The 26009-nt window shown below is 43.9% G+C and overlaps 1 protein-coding gene across 1 annotated transcript; it reads right to left on the reverse strand.

Moving 5' to 3' along the window:
• Nucleotides 1-1140: 1140 nt before the first annotated feature.
• Nucleotides 1141-24627, reverse strand: hhip (hedgehog interacting protein). The gene is made up of 13 exons (XM_079553106.1): nt 23880-24627; nt 21288-21480; nt 18444-18585; nt 17974-18175; nt 11904-12055; nt 10776-10949; nt 10486-10629; nt 10132-10250; nt 9927-10050; nt 9061-9203; nt 8103-8184; nt 3969-4117; nt 1141-2869 (listed from the first exon to the last, which is right to left on the reverse strand). Exons 1-13 carry the CDS (start codon nt 24165-24167, stop codon nt 2673-2675), a joined length of 2109 nt encoding a protein of 702 aa, XP_079409232.1. The 5' UTR covers nt 24168-24627; the 3' UTR covers nt 1141-2672.
• Between the last annotated feature and the right edge of the window lie 1382 nt (nt 24628-26009).

Genomic DNA, 26009 nt, shown 5'->3' on the forward strand with positions numbered 1-26009 from the left:
CTATAAGTATCGCTCGTGCTGGCTCTTTCTGTCATGTATACAATATTATAGTATGCACTTCCAGCCATCTCACTCTTACAAATATTTAGTATACAGAGTCCTCATGTTTATTCAAAGTACTGGGTTACTCTGTTTGGGGAAGATAGCCAGACAAGGGCCCTGTAGGAAGGAAAAAAGAAACCTATTCCAAATGAAAAGTAATGATTCATGCCACAGATAGTGTACAAAGGCAATATACGCTGCGCCGAGCTGATGTGTTGGACAGTTCCACTTTCTGCCATTTTGATTGGACCTGAACTGTGCATAGACAAGTTGGTATTCCATTACTGTAAATATGGCCGTGCGTGTGCTTGTGTGTCAGTGAAGTGGGTGGTCTCCACTCACTATCACTATACAACACAAAGCTTCACTGGTATTTTGAGAAGGAAATTAATATAGCCATCAGCGCAGCTTCACTGCGCAAGCCTGTTTGTGTACTTCCATAAAAAAGAAGAGAGTTTCCACTTCAACTTTAGACTTCGACTTCTGAGGCAGGCCATGATGCTGTATGACGGCACAGCAGCCGTCAGTCAGCTCGGGATGTGGAGTTTCCATGAAAACCACACCAGAAAGCAAAGACTGGGACAGCAGCCATGTTGGCTTTACCAACTTGTTCTCATGCAGTTTGTACATGTTTAGAGGACACATATTCATGAGTAAAATGAGCTTCTGACGTACCAGATTCAAGTGAATGAGAAGAGACAGAAAAACAGGGTCATGCTTCATGGATTAGTTTCCATAACAGGGCCTAAATGATGCCAGGTTTACCTTGACAAGAATCATTTGATTGAATAACCAAAAAGTACTGACACAACACGATCAACATGGGTTACTGTCATTTATAAATAGTGAAGTATACAACTATAATGTCATCTATCTGCAAATTTTAAATTGAGGTTAGCTGGCTATTCAAATGGGAGAAAAGTAGTTGCTGCTGTGTTACCTTTAATTATATATGAAACTTGCATCTATTGCTTTGTAGTAATGACCATACAATAAATAATATATTACCATATGTTATGATCATAATCCTTTTTGGAAACATGTATCTACAAACAGTAAAGTGAGACAGGCTATAAAGTTTAATCAACATACTGCTTTTTTTGTTGTTGTTTTTTTAAGGAAAACAAAGTTTTTCTTTTTTATTTACAATACATGAATAAAAATATCACTTACAGTACAATGGTAAAAACAAAACAACTTAAATAATTATTTTATTTGTGTAGCTACTTAAATAAAAAATATGAAAATGGTTATTCTATTCACACCACGCCGTCTCAGCAGCTACAATGCAACTTTCACATTAAGTGCTAAAAAAGTATACTTTTAATTTTACAGCATGAATTACATTTTGTCTCAATGGGGCTGATATCTTTCAGCAAACACAGGTGAGGAGGAAGATGCAAACAACATATTCAAACCTTTAATGACACCGGGAATGGCATGATGCGATCAGTGTGAGAATACCATGTGATGTGTACAGTGTCTTCATAGTCTGATGCTCCTTACTCTTTTAACCGAAGAGACTGATGGTTTTTAGCATCACAGTGGCGTTGGCAGCCTGACTACATTTTTGATCCTCGGACTGCGTAAACGAATCTGCGTGTTACTCAACAATTACACAGACTGTAATTGACTTTATGCCGGCACAGACATGCATTTGCACAGAGTAGAAAACGTCAGAACAGCGAGAAGAAATATGAATATGACCTGCAAAACTTTGTGTAAAACCTCTCTATAAACAGCACTCTCTCCCATATATTATTAAGCTTACAAAAATAAACCCTCCTCTATCATAACAATAATAATGCTATAGTTTTTGCAATGCTAAGTAGTACTTCAGTAAGCTCTACTGTATTGAAAATATACAACATGGTGCTGTCTCTTACCTTTCTGCCATTGAATAGTGTACATGGAGATAAACTTTACCATTGTTCATTTAAGTTCATTTGTATTATTAGTGAACCTTACAAAAGAAGAATACAGTGCATGGGGGATCAAAACTCTTTTCAGACTTTGGAAAACTGGCTTGAACAAGCAATGTCCTCAGTCTCTACGAATGTAGCGTAAAACAGCCCTCTGTTGTTCGGTATATTGTTCAAATAGAATCAGTCCACAGTTTACATACTGAGCGAAACCTGAAAGAGTACTGCAGTCACATCAGGAGTCATCATCAAGGCGCCTACTCTTCTTGTAGCTTTGCAGCAGAGGATGTAGTTCCTTCAGTGTCCATGCACACTGTTATTGTTCGCGATTATGTTTGTACCTTGAACTTATAACACCACTGCATCCTGACGGAGCCCCACATCACGCTATAGTCACTGAAGCAAGCGTGTCAATGGGAGGGGGGGCTTTGAGTAAGGCAACGTTTCAAGTCTTCCGTTCAGCTGTCCCTGCCAAAAGTCTTGAGTTGCGCACTGAGAGTGAAGCGTTTCTCCGATTCAGCACGAGTGGGTGTTTTCAGATGGAGAGGCGTAGTCCCATATCTTGGCTCACAGCTGTGAACAAGGCTTGGATGCCAGGCCTGGTGCTCAGAAGCATGTAGCTTATAGGTGAGTGTCAAAGTCTGTGTGGAGGTGTCGAGTTTGCGGCTGGTGTAGGTAGATCTGTGTGGACTGGAGGGAAGCACGGCCCTATACGATGTAACTGGTCAGGTCCAGCAGGTAAGAGGTCATGTCGATAATTTGGCCGAAGATGCCTTCTTTCTCCTGGTCGTTGGGCATTCCCCGCTCGCTCTTCTCACACATGTCTCCGGAGTAGCCGCTCTTGCACAGGCACTTGCTGGGCTCCATGCACACGCCACCGTTACGGCAGCCCGGCTCACACTTGGCTGCAAAAAAACAAGATGTATATCAGACAAAATATTTATCCTGTGTCAAGCTACCAAGCGGATGCCGGCGATATCACTGTTTCCAGGTTCACTATAATCCCACAGCAGCTGATACACAAACTGCTCCACCTGGGGATCAACACATCACTGTGCAACTGGCAGCTGGACTTTTTGACGGGGAGACCAAAGGTGGCAAGTCCTCCAGAACCATCACACTGAATGAGGGCTCCTCAAGGCTGTGTGCTGAGCCCCCTCCTGTTCACTCTGCTGACCCATGACTGCTCTCCAAAATCACGACTTAAACCTCTTCATCAAGTTTGCAGACGGCACAACAGTGGTATGTCTCATCAGCAACAGAGATGAGTCAAACTACAGGAGTGAGGTGAGCAGTGTGGCCATGTGGTGCACACAGAACAATCTCTCTCTAAATGTGGAGAAGACAAAAGAGATTGTTGTGGACTTTCGAAGAGCGTGGGTCCAGCATGCTCCTCTAACACTCAATGGTGCTGCAGTGGAGAGGGTGACCAGCACTAAGTTCCTGGATGTGCACATCACAGAGAGCCTCTCCTGGGCCATGCACACTACATCACTGGTCAAGCAATGTAATCAGCAGCTCTACTTTCTCTGGAAGCTGAGAAGAGTCCCAGCCTCCATTATGCGCTTCTACAGAGGGACTATAGAGAGCATCCTGACCAGCTCCATCACCGTGTGACACGGCGCCAGCACTGCATCCTGCTGAAGGAGACTCCAGAAGAAGATCTGCAGAGCCCCTCTCCCCAAAGTCTTCAGAATCACCAGGGACCCTACACATCCATCACACAGTCTCTTCAAGGTAACGCCTTCACGGAGGAGACTGCGGAATCCACTGGCCAGATCCAGTCGACTGAGGAACAGTTTTATCCACCAGGTTATCAGGAAGCTGATCCTCCCTCCCCTGCCCTCTCTGTGCTTTTTGAATCTATTGGATTATCTAATACATTAAAAAAATATAGTGTTGCCGACACAGGTATATAAGAACAGTTGCAGAACGGTCTGCCCTCTTAAAAGTGTCTTGAGATAGCCAGAATGCCTTAAGAAAGTATTTGTTTTGTTGACTCACCCACTCTGCAGAGGGGCCCTTCCCAGCCCGGGCTGCAGCAGCACTTGCCCGTGGGCGTGCAGTGTCCGTTCTTACAGTGTCTGGAGCAGGCCGTCATCAGGAGCTCAGGGGGCTCCACAGTCCGATGGCACTCTTTTGGAGTGTATGGCCTATAACGCAAAAGACACAGAGGTCAGCAGGTGCAATAAAAACATTGAAATCACAACACATTTATGCTTCTTATGTGGCGGTGTTTTTGCAGCAGGCGACAAAATAATAGTCAGCTGTTTGCTCCTGCGATTCCTTCTTGCCATGTACAGTCCTGGTTCTCTCCCCTTGACTTCGCCCCACGCTTGATGAGGGAAATATCACAGTCCTTTCGCTCAATATAAACATGATTTGGAAGATGCAGACAAACACATCCCTTGGCCATATGTGTGATGTCTAGACCAGGGAGGAGACGAGTTGTGATCATTCCATAGAAAGACAAGCACACGCACATCACTTCATATCACGCTCTGCAAATCTGGATCTAATATACAAAGTTGCTAATGGAGTTTGGATGAGGAATACCTATTGCCTGGTGGCCCACACATGAATCATTTTTGGGATTTTTATTTTATTTGCCAGCTTAATTGCTGTGCAAACACTTCAGCATACAGGAATTACTTGATTTGGGAAATATTGATTGATTTTATGGGGCACACAGAAATATAATGTCTCGTGCTTTAAATTCAGAAAAGGCCAGCAGGGGTGATTCCCATGCTCCCATCAGCGCCCAACTCCAGACTCGGTCCTGCTGGCTTTTGTTGTTGCAGGCTGCGTGCAGTTAAGAAAAAAAGTGAAAGACAAATCCAAACAGAAAGAGAGGGAAAGAGAAAGAGTCCCAGGAGAGATGGGGGTCTGTAGCTAACACTGTTAATAGCAGGCAAGGGTCAGCGGCACTACTAAACACTCTGCATGGCTGCCAGGGTGGCTGTGAAAACAGCACCTGCTGGTAGCTCCACTTGACAAAGGCAGCTGGGTCAACAGCCACTGTGGGAATTTATCAACTTTGTGAGGGGTGTGAGAGAGCCTGGATGTGCATGAGACAAGAGCAACACAACATATACATGAACTAGCAACAGTACACTACATAAATAATGCAACAACATCAAAATGTGTATAATAGTTGTGGAAAATAACGGCTATTTGCAATTTTCCGACACGTTCTTCTGTAGGTGAGGTTGACTTGCTGCGTCGTGTTAGTGACACGAGGAATATGTGAGAAAAGGGCTGTGGAGTGGTGTACATTGTGCACGCTGACAATAGCTTTATCAAATGGCCCAGTGTGGTCTCTTTCGCCGTTTTGTCATTTGACTCCATTGTTTGGGGGTTTCTTTTGTCGCTTCAGTCCTTGTTTTAATTGTGCTAGAAATTTACTGTGTATTGTAGAGGCTGGAGCTATTCAGAAAGACTGCCAAGAAGCTTTGTTACAAGGAGTAGAGATGGAGGAAGATTTAGGAGCATGCAGAGAAAGGCTTATTCTGCAGCGCGCTCACAGATGTGCATGTTGACGTGCACACACCACCCACGCTCTTTATGTCTGTACACAACACTGATGAATATATTCGCCACTGCTGTACATGGTTGATTTGTGACTTCCATCCATCGCTTCATAAAGGAGCTCCCAGGATCCCATTCAAACTTTACTGTGTCTCTTTAAGCCCTGCACTCACTGTAATTGAATAGTGCAGACTGAAGCTGACAAACCCAAATGTGTGACGAGTCATTCATGAGGCTGACTTCAATTCAGCTTGTAAAGTAAGGTCAGAAAGGCAAGTGGGAAAGTGAGTGACATACAGTTTCAAACTAAACAGTACGTGCGTGCAGTGCCTTCAAGAAATGTTGCCACCTGTGGTACATATGAGAAACAAATCCTTCACAGTTTAAACCTTTAAACTCCAACTTAATAATATTTACAAAAATACTCAGACACAAAAAAATAGTTCAGTAATCAGTTAGTCTAATAAAAATAGTTTATTAGACTAACTGATAGTTTAAATGATGGCCATATTCACTATATTATTGTGTTGATTTAATTGTGTTTATTTAACCGACCAAGAAAAGACAGTGCAGCGTCAGCTTCAAAAGAAAGATATTATGTAATTGACATTGCTAATCCCTTATAGAAAAATGATGGCCAGCCGCCATCATAGTGTCCAGTTGTTACACTGTGCACATATAGCTGACGTGGGCCTGTCCACCTCCTACTGTACATTCTAGCATCCACTTTCATCCTGTGGAATAAATAAACTTGATCTCAAACATTAAATATAGCATAAAGTCAGGCTGTATGTGTTAAACAGACGGCCCTTAAAGAACTGCCACATATATTTCAACAAGGCACACAGACTATAATTCACTGTGAAGCTGTATTTGGAATATATCTTTGATAAATGTGACCGTGCAGTGTAATCAGTTTGGACATACTGCAGTAATACAGGGTGAGGGGAATAACTGGTCAAATGTTGAGCATCTTCTGGTCATCATGTGTGATTTACGACTGGAAACATTTCCCTTCACTGCCTCAGTACAAACAGGCCCTGTCTTGCTCTCACTGGCTCTCTCACAGACACACACGCATGCAGCATGTTACAAAATGCATGGTGGCCTATTTATTATTGGAGGGGTACTCCAACTGACAAACAAATACCTAGAAATGAAGTCATCTGGCCAGGACATGTTTACACAAACACTGCTGGGATTTTATAGCCAATGTTTCCCTGTACGCCTTTACTGCTCTGCCTAACAATTCCTCGTTCCATCTCTGTTCCCAAACACACAGTTGATCAAAACACAATGCTATAGCAGACCACAAAACCACCATATTCTTAAACAAAGCTCTTTCGAAGAGGCCCTCAGATCCAGATGTGCTACAGTATGAAAGAGCAGGACCACCGGACTTGATAAAGTGTTGAGGTCACTCATGTTAGCCTCCTCTGTCACTGCTCTGCCCCTCCCTGAAACAAGACCCTAATAATGAAGCCAGAGAGGATTAGGAGGCAGGACGGCAACACCACTGGAGCAGACTAAACAAGTCCAGTTGATGATGGAAAGAATTGTTCTTGGGGAGACGTGTGTCCAGAAACCGCACTGAAGAACAAAAAACCCGCTGTGAGCCAATGCTGTTTGATATCTGTGCTGTCATTAATTTGCACTAAATCCTGGGTGGCACTATCATCGCCTCAGTCTAATCATTCATGATACGATATGTTATAGTACAATTGTATTTGGTCAAACCCGTCATGGATTCCTAATATGTATTTATATTAGGGTGATGGATATACAGAAGAGGCTGTTTAGACTATGTTTTACTGTATGTGTAAATAATGGTGTTTTTTATTCAAACAGCACTGAGTGTATTTACCTGAATTTGTTTCTACCTCAAATGTCACAGACTGATAGTCTGTGAAAATGTCAGTTACCTTTTGTAAATGGCTATTTTATTTTGACAAGTACTCAGCTTTCACAAACAGTTTATAGATCCATCACAGCCAGTGTGATTTCGAGGACAGTTGTGCATATGGTAAGGATAAACTTGAACAGACTCCCGTGAGTTATGAAGTCCAGGTTTTCCACAGTGTGGCGTCATCAGGTGTGGAGTATGGAGTGAGTTCCACTAAAGTTTCACGCATGCTGTCAAAGTGAACACGTGGAATCACTGTTGTTGGTTTCGTCACTGTGGCATGTGCTCAAGTGATGACTTGTTTTCTGCGTTGTTTTGGAAAAAAGTGTGTGTAAGAGAATGCGTGCATGTGCACACAGTTGTTCAGTTTTTTGTATGTTTACTTCCAAGTTTCCCCTAAGAGATCCACAAATTATCAGAGATTCCTATTAACATACTGTACATAAGTGGCATAAATGACTAGCCATCCAGTATATTCTATACCAAGAAGCCAAGAACATGCTCTATTATTATGGGGACTTATGTGAGTATTGCCAAACAACAATAAAGCAATACATTTGAATAGAATTTCAGTCCTTTTTTCTCCAGACTGAACAGAGTAGGGAGGGAGGGTCTATACCAAATACAGTTCAGTGTAAATGTCTGAGCGTTGATGACATCATAAGAACAACCACTTGAGTACTACACGAGTTGTGTGTGGACTGTACCTTTTGGGGTCCACCAGTTTGTAGAGCTTTCCACTGTGCGACTGAGCCATGCTTTTACTGCTTGATAAAATGTACACCTCACCTGCACACAGAAATGCAAATCAGTTTATCAATACAGGTACATCATAAAGCGGGGGTATTAAAAGCGGTTGGTCTGTAAATGCAGTAAATTAGAATAACTGCCTTGTATAGAATTGCTCTCTCAAAATGGCTGTAGTGAATGTCTTGAAATAGGCCTCTGTTTCACACGCCCCCTCCACACACTGTCTGTGGCATCAGTGCGGAGGGGGTTCTGCTGAGGAGCAGTGGCTGGTTACTCGGCTGGTGACGAAAGCTCGGAGGCGTCTCCAGGAGGTGGGGGCGTTCCAAGGAGGACTCAGGCAAACTTATCTCTAAGATGGCTGCCATCAAAGTTTTTACAGATTGCTAAAAAATATGCGAATGTGCCAAGGCAACACTTCAGGCATGTTTTTAATGAGTGAATGACATAATAACATGATGTAAAGCTTGAAAAAGTCGATTTTGCATAATACCCCCCCTTTAAATAGAGGTGGAATGGCTTCTGAATTAGGACAATAATGGTCATGCACAATGATTGAGAACCATCTTTGTCGTCACAGCTTCTGCTGCACCTGCCAAAAGTCTAATGAGACGATTGGACACTTATGACCAGGAACCAAGGGGATAATTCAATGAGAAACAACTAAACAAGGTTCCAAGTAAATTCCACAGGCGGATGGATTGCAAGCATGTGTTTGTGGGGGACCATGCCCTTCCAACTTTATATTTATTTGCACCACTGACAAACCCTGATCTAATCCAGGAGCATTTAAATATCTATTCATGTAACAAATCCCAGATCTGGCAGGAGGGTAAAGTTAATGGTCTCTTTATCTACAGCAGCTTTGTACAAGGAACAGAGACATGTTATTGACTTTACCAAATTTTATTTACTAACCCAGCTCATCCTCGCCGAACCCCAAAATGTTTCCTAGAAGCGTTGTGCCACAAGTAGACGTGGAGCCGAGACACAGAGCTTTTTCCTGCCACTGCTCCTCATTTGACGTTGACAAGGGCGATTTCTGCAGAATCCTCAAATTACTAAAAACAAAACAAAAAACACAATAGTCAGATATTTGTTAATAGCAATGTCGATGGCATGCATGGCACTGGCTTTTGATTTTGAAAAAGGCAAAAATAATATTGCGTACAACAGTAAACAACAGTAAGCATACGGCACAGTAGGGTAAAAGATGTTTGTATCTGACAGGATCTTTGGAGACTTGGACATGAATAACAAGCGGATGAGAATTTCCTCCTGTGTTTGGATATAATGATTGAGATTTTAATTTCTGGCTTGTGCGTCAAACCCACAACCCACATGTTGTTCCTTAAGACCTCAACATCCAGTTTCTAAACAAACATCATGACAGGGCCAGCACTTAGCCATAACATTGTGTTCTGATTGTAACGAAGCACAGAATTATGCGACCAGTGTTTTGAATGCTGTGCCAGCTCCTAATATGCACCCCTTCAGCCAGTATACATTCCCTTTGTTTGCTCAAGTGTCAGCCTTTCACATCAGCAAAGCACGATGGATTACAAACCAAAGAAAAGTGCGAACAGCTTCGGGCAGGGTGTCTAATCTCCATTTACACATTAGAGGCTGAGCCGCTGGGGTGACAGTAACCTAAAACATGCTTCCCCAGGGAGCCGACTCGTGCACATGACATAGTTTTCTGAGACAAAATATTACTTGAACTAAATGTAGAGGCTGACGCTAAGGATATAATATCACACATAATTACTCTAGTTTGCACTTACCCATTCTTATCTCCAAAGACATAACTTCCATAAAGTCGTCTCGACTGACAACCTCTGTAGATGAAGCCCCCGACAGGGGCGGCTCCACCATTGGACTGTAGGTCATAGACAGAAGGCTCATTTTCTGTGGATGATATAAGAGAGATGAAATGTAAACATCTCAACAAACTATTGGACTGTGTTGCAACAGTAATCTGGACCTCACCATAATCCTTTCCTTTAGAAATCTCCAATATTCTCCCTGAAGAGGTGTTTTTCCCCGAGGTATCGGTGCAGAGAAATGAAAGACTCCCATTCTCCACCTGAAGTCGATCCACTGCACATCTATCATAGACAGGTCAGTTCAGTCAATCAGAAAATCAATGTGTCTTTTTTAACCGATGACTGGCCAAAATCTCGAAGGTACAAAGATAATTCATGAATAGGTAGTCATTTCAAAAGGTAGCTCAAAATAGATTTGCAATCAACACAAAATGCTGTTAAATAATGGGGTCACTTGTATCACACTCTCTGTAGGGGTAGGTCTGAGTTTGTCAAGTCACCTTCGAGCTCCACTGACCTTCCTGGGTCGTGTAATCCATGTGCAAATATTTCTGGAGGCTGGTTGGTGCTGTTGAAGTAAGGGTTGTTCAGCGGTATGGAGTACGGCGAGGAACAGCAGTCTGTGTCCACATCTACCCTCAGGATGGACCCTGTGAAGTCACTAAACACCAATGCAGCACATGAGCACCTTGGAAAGCATTTCTAATGTTGACGTGTATTAAATCTCGTCTACATTCATGAATCACAATAGCAGAAGCTAAAAAACCTGAATACAAATCTAATTTCTGAGTGAAAATGTCTTCTGACCTGAGCCCATCCATCTCCTCCATGTCGTCCAGCGTGATCATGCCGTCTCCCAGGATGATGTGCAGCAAGCCGTCTGGGCCGAACAGCAGCTGGCCTCCCAGGTGCTTCCTGTGCAGCTCTGCCACCTCCATCAGCACTCGCACTGTCCGGGGGTCCACCTGGTTGGGATTTTTCCTAACACACGCAGTAAACATGGAATACTATTTTCATTTGCTTTGCTTGGAGGAACAAGAAGCATTTTATTACAAGTGAAGTCATTCTTTTAAAAATGTAGGGAGGCAAGTGTTACTCAAAGCATAGAAGTGCACTGTTTACTTGATTGAACAGTGAGGAGCATGCGCCAAAGGCTGTTTCTTTAATGTCTCTTCCAAGTAACTATGTTTTATTTCACTACCAATTAAAACATAAATCTAAAATACTCCTTGATTTTAAGCTCTAGTGTGAAAAACAAAGAAAAAATGACTTTTGTTCAACGTTCTTTAGTTTTCTGTGTCAACATTACCTCCATTTACATTGAGCAATAATTTTGTTGGTTAAATTATGCCTGTAATAGCTGTGCGGATGACACAGCAGGCTATCAAACAGAAAGAAATCTAGTCAAAATCGTTGACTGTCTGGAGTCAGTCTCAGTCTGAATTATTGCCTCATTGTGGAGGACAGTGGGAGGATCACTGCCGATCGAGCACAAGCTTTGAGTTGTTGCACAATGTTATTCACATAACATTGTGTGGAATCACGCAGCCTCAGCAAATACACTCTTGGGGCTGTATGGAAATGAATGTGTATATACATCTTTAATGAGTCTATTATATATGATTATGGACGTGTGGCACAGCCAGTGTGACGACTCACTAAGTCAATAATTATGACTACGTAAGCCTTCACATACGCAATACTGTTACATGTTCACTCTGTTCCAGTGCAGTTCACACTAAACAATGGGAGCCTGGTGACGTCAGCATCAGCCCCTGGACGTGAACGTATTCAGTCCTGGCTTAACCCTGGTCATGTCCTGGTTTAACTTACAAATCAATAAATAGCAGACATAAATAGACATCCGCTTTCCTCTCGGCCGCTACACTGGACACCGGACAGAACAGTCAGTCTGAGTTTCAAAGGAGACTGTACCTGGACACGGTGTACTCCACCACTCGCAGAATGTGGTCGTGTGGTCCAATAGCCCAGCGCTCCTGGTTGGTGGTGTAGGAGACATAGAGTTTGCCATTCTTCTTGTAATTGGGATGGAATGCCAGGCTCAGCAGCCCTCTTTCATCTCCGCCCTGTAGTCGTTGAGAAACAGAAGTTAATCATGCTGCTCCTGTGCTACCCCCCTCAGTTATCTTCAGGACAACACGCAATGCCTGCTCAGTAAATTATTCTTTTCTAATCCCTCTTTTTATTAATCCTTTGAATTCCAGTGCTTTTCTTTCATTCTTTTCCTCTCCATCCACAGCCAATTCACTTCACACCTTCTCCCACCTCACAGAATGTACCATTAGCAGCTATTATTCCCGGCTTGACTTTGGATGGAGCTGCACCTCCTCTACAATCCCCTTTACTCGGTTTAGAAGGGAGCCTGGTTATGTGCGCTTGTCCTGAGGGTCAGGGGGCCCCAGTGACGCCCAGGCCCTCCCGGTGGCCTCCTTTGTCCAGTGATTTGTGTGTGTAATCTTCAGGGGATATCCATGAATGCTGCGCTGAGTGGCTGAAAGAATTTATTAGCTCACTCACAGTTCATAGAGAGCACAAAAGTGCAGAGTGCTTCAGTCTATGCTTTTTGCTCCCTGTCCCCCTTCACTCATAGAGTCCATACAAAATTCAACCCTTTTAAAGGGGGAGGGGCAAGGAGTAAATGAGAAAAAAAGAAAAGTGAGAAGCTGCCAGCTCCAACTGTCTTGGCAACATGTTTAGAAAACATCCAAATTGTTTGTGTAATATGTAAACCTTTGTCTCACCCTGGAGGCAGCTGCATCACTTGTGACTATGCTGGTGGTCCAGTCATTATAGTTAGCTGAAATAATCATCTGTGATCAGGTCGGCCCCTCTTTGTACTGCCCACAAATACTGGGAGTCGCCTTTAGGTGAAAAAGATTGATGTTTTTAAATCCATATCATGCTTTATTGAACGCCTAGAAAGAGTATTAGAAATTAAATTCCGCCATGCTGAGCACACAAACAGAGATCCAGCATCGTGTGCACGGATGTTTCATCACTGATAGTTTATGAATGTGTTTTGTAAGAGTGGATGCTCTGAATAGATGCAGTCAGTGTGACAGTCCAAAGAACACACGTTGTAAAAACATTGGGATCTCTCTCGTTTTGTGTGGATAGCATAAAAATTGGTTCAGCCCCAACAGTGTCACAGGCCACATACGAATGCAAAATAGATGACTCTGCGTGAAAGAATGTACATAAAATACCAATGAGCAACAACAGAGCCCTGCATTATCAGCCACTGGGGTTCTTTCAATCTCAATATAAAGTGAAATGTTGTGAAAGTTGACAAATAAATCTCTTCTCCAAAGGCTTCGTTCTTTTGCGGGAAAAATTTATGAGCCCTACTAAATGTCAGATTGGTGCAGTCAAATAAAGAGGAGTTATGTGGGAGGGGACGGAGCCGTGTGCAGCTGGATGTTAGTCCGGGCAGAGGTGAACGCACTTTGCCAAAGAATGTCAAGACCGTCTCATCCGGGGAAGTGGAAATGGTCAGAGCCGTCCTGAAAAGCTCGATCCATATGTTGAATCCGGGGGATGCAGTGACCCATATCCCCAAAATAAACTCACTGTGGGGAGCCAGTCAAAGACCATGGCTCTAAAGGGGCCTGGATCCGGAGCCAAGGGGAGACCACCAAGACACACGGCGGTTTAAACGGGCTGAAATATTAGCTCTGCAGCTAATGAGCAGCTCCCTCAGCAGCAGGCGGAGGGGCAGCGCTGGCAACCAGGGCCACGGGAAACAAACCGCAGAGGCACGCGAGGAGACACCTTGAATACAGTGAGAGCGTGCCAGCCTGTGCTCCCTGACAGTGGATCACAGTCAGACACCTGCGATATACAGCGGGTGTACTTTTCAGACCACTTGCTATTATTTCGGTTTTATTATATAGCAGTCTGATGCACAAATCCAATCATTCCTTTTCGGCTGATGAAAAAAAAAATCTTCTTGCGGAGCTTGGCAGGAGGCTTAAGTGAATCTCTCATGTGATATACACTTTTTTTCTGCTGCACCTGTCTCTGTGCTCGCTCCAGCTCCGCACTCTGGGGATGTGGTTTTGGCACTGTCGGAGCATTGGCATCCGTCCACGCAAAACTGGGAAAGTTATGCTTAAGGATAAGGAGTGGTTGTTATCTAACATCTTGCGGTGCTTAAAATGGAATACTGACTTCCTCCGAGTGGCACACGGCTCTGGAGATTCCAGTTTGCCGAGGCAGCTGTCTTTGCGCCCAGAGACACAACTGCTGGCTCATACTTTGTTACTAGAAACCTTTTGATCCCGGCTTGTGGGCATTCCTCCACCAAAGGCATTCCGCATGGGCTGATTGCAGCAAAACAATGAATGTGCGTTTGGCCCGAGAAGCTTTCGGAGGAGTCTCAACACCAAAGTGTCAATACAGAAACCCTCCATTTATGTGCTATTTATGCGCATTCATGATATGTATTAACAATTACAAGTTCAATACATTTTAGCAATGATCTGGGGTCGCTGCAGTTGGCCAGGTCGAGGTTCAGCAACACTTAAATGAGCTCAGCAGAGTAATGGCCAGGTTATTCCATCAGTGGATTTCTTCTTCCCTGATGGCGTGGGCATATTCTAAGAGGACAATGCAAGGATTCATCGGGCTCACATTGTGAAAGAGTGAAGGGTAGAGGGAGCATGATGACACGTCATTTTCACACATGGATTGGCCACAACAGAGCCCGGATCTTAACCCCATTGAGAATCTTTAGGATGTGCTGGAAAAGGCTTTGCGCAGTGGTCACGCTCGTCCATCATCAATTCAAGATCTTGGTGAAAAGGCGGTTCAACAAAATACTGGAGAATGTGACCTTTTTTCTGTGGCAACTATTTTTTGGCCACACAGTGTAAAAAAACAGAAGACCAAAAAGGGAAGAATGCTTTAAATAACCAAAAAACTATGTAAACCTATTCACCAGAATGTTTAATTTAAGTGTTTATGGGCCAGATCTTGTGCCTGGCGCAAGGACAGCGCGAACTCTAAGCGCTATAGTTATCTTCCGAAAGGCGAAACCTTTGCGGTATGTGCCTGCTCTGATGGCAGCCTCACATTCATTTCCTTGTTTACATCACGCTGCCTTGTGTTCTTCCTTGAGCATTATAGGCTCTCACAGGTCAAACTAAAAACTTTGTTAACTCCATTGTCCATGCTTAACAATGTTCATGTCCCGAGAGAAAGAGGTGTCGCCTACAGCCGGTCCTGCCGTGGCGCGGGTTGGCACTCGCTCGGCCGTAATTGCGTTAACGCGACCAAAACAAAAGCACATGTTCACCCCCCACTCTCCTACAACCCCTCTCCCACCCCCTCGCCGCAGAGTCTGGTTGAAGGATAAAGGCTGTTGTTCCATGGGTGTTTCTCCACCCCACGTACTTCACACTTAAATGTGCTAAGTCTAGGAGCTGCAAGATCTCAAAGTGCGCTCCCACTAAGTTACTGTAAAGCTGTAAAAACATGTGTGAGCACTGGTCCTACAGGTGCAAGGTTCTTTTTACCAAATACATGCGTCCTGAACTGTTAACTCTACTATGTACTTGTCGTGTTTCCATTACAAGTAGCACTCACTGTTATGTGGGCGGTCCCGGAGGAAACACGATACACGCGCCTCTGAGATACACTCATGATGATAATGACGGCAGCTAAAATAAAGTCAGTTGGATTCACCTTCAATGCTGCCATTATGTTCCTTTGTGTAAGACACTTGACCCCAATTGCCCACTCCAGTCACAATATTGTAATCGAAAAGAAACAAAACACCATGCAACTACAAAATGACAGCAATGTACTGTAAATCCAAACCATTCTCACTTTAACCCAAACAGCACCGCCTGATGTTTTGCAACCCTTGCCTCAACGATATCAGTATGAGAAACTAGAGCGGTCTTTTCATTCCTGAAGCAACACGTGTTTGACCCCGGCGCGCCTTCTTTGTAATGTAAGGATAAGTAGCGTGCCTTATTTTAGCTTATATGAAGCACCCGGAGCCTCTGATGACTGCTGAGAACGCGCCGCAGCTGTCAGGAGGGGGGGGGCGCCGAAAGATGGAGTGACTTATTCTTTATAGTGCTAAATGTTTTATTGCCCTAATCCCTTTTTACACTGGCTAATACTTGTCAGCAGGCAGACCGTCAGTGTTTCATCTTCATCTCTCAACTCCGCCATTTCAACTGCTCTGAAAACAACGGGGCAAAAGGAGCGACGTAAAAAACATGGAGATGCGAACAATTATGAAAAGTGGGCGGTGTAGCTGTTTACAAGGAGAGGGCAAGAGCATCCAACGTGAAACCAAATTGATCCGCAAATCACTCCACGCTGGCCGACAGCTCATTAGTCGTGGGCATCTCGAGGGGCGAAACTAAAGCCAAAAGAATGAAGATCACCATGTCCGTATTCCTATAGGGAAGCCATTCATTCTGGTTGACACCACAGGTACCTATTTTAATCAACCGTTAAAAAAAACTGAGCAGATCCGCAAGATTTCAGTCTTTTCTTTACACTCCCAGTTCAGCGCCGTCTTTTCCCCCCCTCCTTCAGTAATACCTCAACTTATATTTTGGTACGACACTTGCGACGAGGATCTAGCCATTATCTTTATAAGCAATGGCACACAAACGTAAGTGACCATAATTGGACCTTATTCAGTACCGAGCGGGAGTGAATGGTGTGTGTTTGTGTGTGCGGTGGCCAGTGAGGAAACAGCACATAGAGGTTGTATTTCAGCTGCAGAGAACACCCACTGCGCCGCTAGCAGCCCGCAACACTACAGCGCGCCATTGTTTTTGTGCAGTTTGGCTTAATTGGCACCGGGGGGGGAATCCAGCAGGCGAGGGGGCTGGCGAGGAAATACAGAACATTACAATCAAAGCATGTGCGTGGGGCTGATGATAAAGCCGTTATCTGGCGGGTCTCTGGAGGAGCAGCGGTCCATCCTGTTGACACTGACAGTAAACACCTGAGCCGTTCCGTTCGGCCGACAGCGAGCGATGGGGCTCCGGGGGATGCGCCGGGCCGCGTCTTGACTGCTGTTTTAATCATCTTATTCACATCCAGATCGGAGCGAGTGATGATAAGGGAGCAGAGCGAGAGCGTCCTGTGTGTGTGTGTGCATGTGTGTGTGTGTGTGTGTGTGTAGGACGGCTGCTGTGCTCGGTTTGCCTTGGTGTAAGCAGCGAGTCTTGTCAGCAGAGAGGCAGGAGGCGTGCGTGATAGATAAACTTCCTGTCTGAGAGTGTGCCCACCGCGCAACTCAGCTTCTCCTGATACAGAACTTTTTTTTCCCCCTTTACTTCGAAAAACTATGGACATCCTGCTAAGTGTCTGGAGCGACAGAAGCGCATGGCATTTCCTACGTACGCCGGGGTCCAGAGGCAACAGCAACTTCTGAATAAAGACTACGGCGTGGTGTACAGTCTACTACTACTAAGGCCTGCTTTTAAGCTGTGAATCAACTCTCCACTGAAAGGATTGGGTAAGCCGTCATGTGGGTTATTACCACCCTTGAAGAAACAATGTGGAACAGATTAAGAAAGCCATTAACCCATCTTGTGTGAATTAGCAGAAAATTAGGAGCGCTCACAATGTGTTGTGTGCGTACAGTTAATTAGTGGGTAACTGTGCAATGATTGGTCATAATTACACTTGACGAACGGCTGCTTGTTTGGCGTTATTATCTCATTTATTACTATTAGAGTGCGGACATGTGCACTTTGGTGAAGGCTGGGATTTTCAGTAGCTTAGACATCAGTGTGAATTGACTCTACCCCGAATGTTTGAATGGTTTTAATGATGTCTTGGGCGCAAGTTAAAAGTTGAAAGCATGTTTCTGTGGAATGGCACCAGGAAGGAAAAGGAGTCTCAACTCACGGGAATTCTTTAAAAGTGAGAAATACACAAGAGAAATGGAGCTATACAGTAGAGAAGCAGAAACATGTCCTGTTAGGGGTGACTGTAGCAGAGTGCATACCTTTAGTCCATTCTGTACAAGTTTGTGGATGTCGAGGAAGGGCTCCTTGAGCATCACCAGGTCGTGGGTGAGAATTCGGATGATCCCCTCCCTCTCCAGGACAAAGAGCCGCTGGGATCCATCCCCACAGTGCACTGCAGCTACCGGCTGTCTCAGACCACTCAACACCTCCTGGGCACAGTAGCAGTTGTGTTTGTGTTTCCTGGGCAACCGGCGAGACACAAAAGGTCAAAGACTCACAACGCTTGTGAGAAATCCCATAATAAAGCCTGAAGACTTAGGACTATTCAGATCAGTTGTGTTTTGAAAGGAAGCAGCGTGTCCTGAAGTACTCACAAGCCAAAGGGACAGAAAGTTCTGTTCTGTCACAATTGGCCTGAACAAGCGCTACACTTACATAAAACATGACTATATATGTATAAGACATAGCCAAAATCCATACAGAGCATTGTAAAAGCCAAATGACAAACCTGATATCGTCTATTTTCTCATCCCCCAAGTAGTTGGAATCTTGGCCATGAAGTGGTTTTCGCTGAAAATCGGGAAAGCAAAGGCTGCTATCCCGTCTTCCATAATACTGGCAGAACTCATCCACATCAGCTTGGAAAAGCTCTAGAAGTCAAAGCAGAGAGTAAATATAGTTAGTTACAATGGTTTATACAGCACTTAAGAATATACTTAGTCTATCAAAAACATAAAAAGCCCAATGCAATTACATAGGAAGGTCGGATGTGATGTGCCTGGGAAGACGGGCTATACCTGATGGGCCAAAGTAACTGGTCTGAATGAGTGAAAAAGTGAAGAGGACCCAGATCAAAGGGTTCACAGATAAATCAAACTTACATTTTATTGAGCAAGTGTACAAGTACAATTAAATAGTACTCCAGAAATGTGGTATTCAAGCAAAGAACATGTTTATAGTTTATATTTAACTATAAAATTGAACCCGAAGTTAATTTTAGAATCATTCTCATTCAGGCCTGAACAGTTTTGCTAATTTCACACAGGGAGTTTTATAAGCAAGGCTGGGATTAAGAAAGTGGAGGACCACACATATGCCATCTTTCTCCCCAAAGTGCAGGATGCCAATGGCCCTTGGCGACCCAAAAACAATCATGCCGATATTGTTTCCTTTAGCGAATCCCTGTGAGGACAAGCGCAGAGCAAATACACCAGTGGTAAAAACACAAGCAGAATTCTTTCATCTCCCTCTCCTGCCCCGTACTGACCGCAAAGACTGACCGCACCGAGTACAAGAGGTGATAGGATATCCCCTTGAAACATCTAAACACAACATGGAGATCAAACAGCACTCTGGCCATACCACCCACCCGTTTGCCTGGAGTTATCTTAACCATGCTGGTGGGGGAAGACATGAAGGTGCTTCAGCAGCAAAGGAAGGTGGAAGAGTGAGTTTTAACAAGTAGACTATACGTCTTTATGACAAGGCTGAGAAATACTTGCATTGGAGATGAGAATGACGGAAGAGAAAATAATCTGTGACACTCTTTAAAGATAATGGAAGGAGGATCTGCAGACTTCAGATTCTGAGCTTGAACTACTGGCATTACACGAACACTAGAAAGGACTTTATTGGGGACATAAGCTGGTATTGCAGAAGGATAAAGTCCCTTTCTGTTAATTCTCGCCAAAGGGTCTGAGTGTGGGGCTCATTCTGCATTCAACTTTTACATCTTGAAAAATGTTTTTCTTATTCTTTTTATGTAATTGTGAATAAATCCACAATTGTGATCAGTAAAAACACTGTTACATTTGACATTATACAAAAAATCTCTGTAATTGAAGATCAGATGTAAGTTTCTGTTCCTCCTCTAGTAAAACAGTATCATAGTATAATAAAGTGGTGATTGTTGGTAGAACATTTTGCTGTATTGTTACATGTTCTCTGGAGCTTTTTAGGGACTGCCACAGTTTTTCAGCTCATATCCGCTGCCTCTGTGACACTAACCTCCTGTCCTCTTTCACTATAGCAGTAGGCTTGTTCCAGGTCTCTTCCACGTCAATTCAGATCTCGGGACAACACTAATTTATTACTGATAAAAAGCAATATAATAGAACTATAGCAAAACCTGATGGACAGAACAAAAAGGAGATGTACAAAAAGGAGAGAAACAAAGCAGGAGTGGTAGACAGAGGCCTGTCCATTTCTCCGACTCCCCTGTGCTAATGTTATACTTCCATCTGGTTATCTTCCAACACAACCTGGGTGGCCCACCCCAAGCACTTGACATCTTGATGCACTTCAGCAGCTTTACATACACACAAGCTTTGTAGAAAAATAAATGTGTCATTCGTCACCACATATGCTGATCTGAGCAGGGGCTGAGGGACCCTGAAGGGGGAGAGCAGGGGCAGAACCAGCCTGTGACCGAAGCAAAAAGATTTCTTTGTCCAGCCCACTTCTCACACCTGTCAACTCAAATCTTCTTACACGGCCCATGTTATATGGCCAGGTTTTAGATAAGGACTGTCTCAAGAACTATCTGTGATAAAGTGTTTCACTTTGGCGGTGGAATAGCATGAGGGTGGGTTTGAAATGGCCCCCCGTGGCAGACCTTAGCAGATCTAATCAGTTCTTTTGTGGCATATGAGATTTGAAAAGAGGACTTGGCTGGAGGAGAAAAAGTCAGACCAAAAAGTGTTTGATCATGTTTGGTATGCACTCTGGAGGCATAAGTACCTGTGATCTTGCATCCCTTCAAAGGAAATTCTTTTAAAGACCAAACGTTTTTGGGACATAGGCTAGACAGGCTCCTGTCATTTACCAACCGTATATTGACTACATAAAGATTTATGTTTATGTTCCTTTAAACTTAAGCAAGCCGAAGCAAATTCTCCAACTGATGACAAAATATATTATATAGAGAAAAAACTTTAACATTTCTGGCTCGAAGGATTTCACTTCAGAATGTTAAAGAAACTTGATCTAGACACATGAGAAATCATGAAGGGATTTATCAGGGATTAGATGCATTTTGACACATCTGTATCTCCTAAAATTGTGCAATCTATCAAACATTTGTGTGCAGTTGCAAAAAATTAAACTGATAAATATCACGGTGAACAGCAAATGTGTGGAACGTTTTCAGATACAGTGGATGTGAGGTCAGATGAGGCAACATCATGAGTAAATTAATATTATTATTCACAGTTCAGACAAATGAGTTATTGCTCACCCTGAGAGGAACCTAACCAGCCTGCCACCATATGCATGTTTCCTTGTTGTCACCTGGTAACCACTCCAGATAATAATTTACTGTGGTGTTCGCTGTCATTACTCACTATGTAATTACCTGGTATGTGCCCCCTGCAGGTGTAGTAGAATTCACGGCAGAAGTCGTGGCAGAGCCGCGGCAGGTCGGGCTCCCTGTGTGGCATCTTATCCATGTCCAAGGAGTGGAACAACACCTGGGCATTGGGAGAGCAGCGCGCACACTTGATCTCCTCCAAGAGCCGGCCACATTCTGTATTATTTGTGGAGAAAACCTGAGGAGACCACACGCAACAGAGACCATAGGTTACAATGACAACCTGTTATGGAGAGGATGCTGTAAATATACTACACCTTTGAGACACTTTCACATGCACAACACAAAGCATCTGAATATTTGACCACCGCCTGAAGAAACCACTTCATATTTACGACACCTTGAGCCTGATACGCGGTCATCACGCTAACATACACAAGGGTTAATCCCAAAGAAATTAGCCGGATTATTTACCTTAACAAATTGGCCGCAATAAAACACAAAGTAATCTGTTTTAGGTCAAGAGTCGTGCTGCTACGGCTGCCAGCAGACACTGCGCACAAGCGAGCTGGCTGGTAGTGCTTTGCTCTGTGTGAGGTCCATGTGTAAACACCAATTTGGAGATAGGCAGGCACATCATTCCTGCTCTGGTATCAACAAATTAGCAGTCTGTCGAAGTCAATTAGACCGGGAGGACTCAAGGCCAACATATGTGTGCACCCCTTAAGCTTTGCTTATGTTGCGGGACGAACTGCCGCTGGTGAAGACATTTTCTTCGCCGGGCCCCTCAACAGGTGGCAGATTCTGTTTCAATCAAAATGTCTCATCTGGGTATAAAGGCTGGCTCCTGCTGCGTGTGGTGTGTCCGCCTGTGCCCATGCCCTGTACACTAATGCCATGTTGCTGGGTGAGTATGCCTCCGCTCTAAATTGCCCATTGATTCTGCGTGCCATGGGCTGGCACACTGTCCGCGGAGAGTTGCGTGTGTGTGTGTGTGCGCTCAGCCATGCCCTGCGTCCATATGTTACTGGGATGGGTTCCAATGTTGCCATTATCCAGACCAGAACAAGTGACGCTTTGTTGGTTGTCTTTTGCTGCATCTCCCTGAGCGTGTTCCTCAAAAGCATGACAAATAGCAATAAGTCTGAGCTGTTGCACTTTTCTTGGAGACACGGAAATCAGGTCAGTGTTAAAGCATAATCAGAGGCATTGGTCAATAACACCACAATGCAACTTTTGTTAGGTTAGCCTTTGTGAGGGGTTATATGGGTAATTCAAAGCATCCCTCTACATGGGAACTGTTTCTGATACTTTTTTTGGCATTACAATTGTTAATTTAATAATGAAAATATGGTTAGGTTTATTTATAAAGAATGACACAACCAGCAAAGCCTCTGCCTGGTCTGCAGCCAGAGAGACTGGGAACGAGAGAAGCCACGGTTTAGGCAATACTGAGCTTCAACAAAACATTTGCCCTTGGGGAATAGGTGTAAGTTGGTTGGCAGGGGGATACAGCAATGGACAGACACCCTCTCAAAGGCATTAACACTTGGACAGGATTGGTGACTGGGGGAGAATGATGTTCTCCAGCTTCTCCCATTAGTGAAACCAACAAACACAATAGTGTTGTTGTTATTCTTTCTCCATAATCAGAAAGGACTCTGTGTGTGGGCAGTGTAGTGGGGAGGAGGAGAAGTCGAGTTCGTCCTATTCAGTCCCCCCTCTTATTTGCATGACTTGAGCAAATTAAATGATGCAATATGGCTTTTTGTCGCAGCACAAAGTGCGCTACCACCCAGACACTGAATGATTCCAGCATGGTTTACATGAGAATGGCCCGGTGAGAATTCAAATGGAATCCGCGACAAGTTGTCGTTTTTCTCTTCTACGCATACAAACGCATAAGGCTTCAATCTCAGATACATAACATCACGTGTTGTGAAAGGTTACCAACAGTGTTCAATAAAGCCACGCGCATGTGCATTTTATATTTCCTGTCAAATGTCTTGAGTAAACCAAGAAGCCAATGTCTAATAATAAGCACAACACGAGGAACCAAACAGGAGCGATAAGCTCAAGTGCAACATCAATATACAATTGCTTCACATTCATAGACAGCAATGACAACTAATGTATCGGTTTGGAGGGTAATGCAACCGACCTAAATTGGTGACTACCCGGCAACTCTGAAGCGCGCGTCACGTTAAATTAAAGTAAGTCTAAATAGCAACTCAAAACAACTGGTAATGAGTCATAAACTAAGAGTCATAAACAGTTTAGGTTGTGTAAAATTAGATCACAAAAAACGACTAAAGAAAAGAGTTGTTTGAGGTTAGGAACATCCCTGCGCAAGGACATTTCCCCAGACAGACTTCTACCACACGCAAACTCAGAAAGGAATTTTGAAATAAAGCGTTTTTGTCTCGTGTGGAGACACTCGGAAGCGACATTATGGCCCGTAGCCCGAGGCAGTTCCTCCTGACTATAGCCGACCCTTCATTAAAGTGTGAGCAATAAGAGTCCGAGTGACAATGCACAATGGCAGTAAACGCATCCCCGAGGCGTTTTCACTCTGAAACCAGACCCCCTCCAAATGTAAAGAATGCAAACGCGGTGGATGGAGTATAGTGCACGTACCCTGGCATCCCTGCGGTGTAGGATCTGATAGGCGGCTCTCCTGGTGGGGCAGCACGATACGCGGGGATACAACCTGTGGCAGACCTCGCCGCTGTTGCCACTGCTGCTGCTGCTGCTGCCTTCAAGTAGCACTTTTCTCTCCCTTTTCTTCAGCCGCTTGGGCACGCTTCCGTCGTAACACCGTCTCCTCCTGAGGCTAAGCTCTCCTCTTTCGCCCAATCTTGCGTCTCCACATTCCCACACGTTCACTGCGATTGCCAGGACCAACACAAATTGCAAATGCTTCATAATTTAAAAAAAATACGGAATGAAAAAAACAAAAACAAAAACAAAAACAACCAGGCTAGGAAAAAAATGTCTTTTTAAGAGAAGGGAAAGTTCTATTAGGGACAAATTAATCTGGCTACGTATGAGTTTATGGCCCAATCTAATCAAAGAAACAGTAACAAATTCTGCATCTGCTATGGAAGCAGATGCCCTATATTTGCCAGGCAAACGAAAATGATGAATTATAAATATTTAGCTTATCTGCTGATATATAATACTGCGCCCTGGCTGGAGGATTAAAAAAAATGCAATTAAACTGAAACCAAATGTATCCTGATGACAGTTATTTAAAAATAAAAAGGGTAAAACTCCGTAGCGTTTCCCGCAGGCGTAAATCCTTAGCACAGAGCCAAAACCATATCAGAATTCAAAACTTGTGTCTCACTTAAGTCCTCGGTGCGCTCACATGTTTCCCCGTGCTCTTTTCTCCTTCTTTTTAACCAGCGCGCGAGAACAGGGGCGAGCGCGGTGACGTAGCCGCAGCGTTTGGCTTGGCGGGAGCGCGCACGAGGCAGCGGGGGCCACTCCGAGGTGCACGAGGGTGACCTCACCTGCGCGACTGGCCGCGGCGGAGAGAGCGGAGGGGACCGGACCGGGAGCTGACCGCGGGTTATGGGACAGACGTGTAGGGAGCAAAAACAACAACAACAAAAACAAAAAGTCGTGAGCGCAATGACAGAAGCCCTATTAGCAACCATCACGTTATGTATGTGTCTGTATCATGGATCTGTATACATTTCAAACGTCTGCAACGCGTTTATTTTAGTTATAAGAGCTAATTAGCATCATTAACATTATTCATTTTTAATCCAGGTAATTTCATTCATGCTTTAGCAATGTATTTACATTAGGTGTTTCTCTAATTTAGGCATCATTCTGTCCAGTTTAGATCTATTTGTGACCCTTTTTAGACGTGGTTTAGTCCTGATCTGATCTTAAAGCAGTACTAAGTAACGTGTTTACCTTAATAAATCCTTTCCGTAGTCCCTGTGGGGGTAATACAAGTGTTTATGGGATGATTGGAGGGTCTTTCATCTCCCCCTGGTGTCTCTGACCAGAAAACCATGTTTGCAACTTGACTGCCACCGGTCCGGAGCCACCAATACACACTAATGGAATCACGAAGAAGCTAACATGCTAACGGGCAAAGCTAACTGCGGGCTAACGTCACTTTAAACAGTATTTACAGCAAAGTTTGAGTGAAATTTTTTTTTTCCATTGTATAATTGGATGCACAGTAACCCTCTCTCCCTTCGCCTTTCCTGTCAGCGTAGTATTTACTCTCCAAGACAATTAATAAGTTAAAAAATCGTAACTTGCTACAACACCTGCAGTTGCGCGTATGGCCTCTAGGGGGAAGAGTTACTTAGTACTGCTTTAATGGCGTAGCGTAGACGGCTATACAATGAGGTAGCCGGTTAGCATTTACAATTCTTCAACTTTTTGCGTAAAGGTAATGTAGCTCAATTGCTTCTCTATATTCCTCATTGTTGTACAGCGCTGTAGAAAGGTAAAGCAACGTTGTTTTATTTGCATAGCTTTGTAAGACACTGACCAGGAATGTCCTTTTCCCGGCACATAAGACACATAATAACCAGCCACTGCTTTGTTATTGGTTATTGCAAGATTTTACACCATTATCTTCCACCACCACCTCCTTTTTTATTTTTTTCCCCCTTTTTACAAGCCTAAGTTTCCCAGATAACACCACCACTTTGAGACAAATCCTCTATCATTTTCCCTCTTCTGAAAAGTCATGTGATAACAATTGCAGAGCTTATGACCACTGCCGGAGCAATTACT

The sequence above is a fragment of the Gobius niger genome (assembly GCF_951799975.1).
Source record: "Gobius niger genome assembly, chromosome: 3".
Classification (NCBI taxonomy): Eukaryota; Metazoa; Chordata; class Actinopteri; order Gobiiformes; family Gobiidae; genus Gobius; species Gobius niger.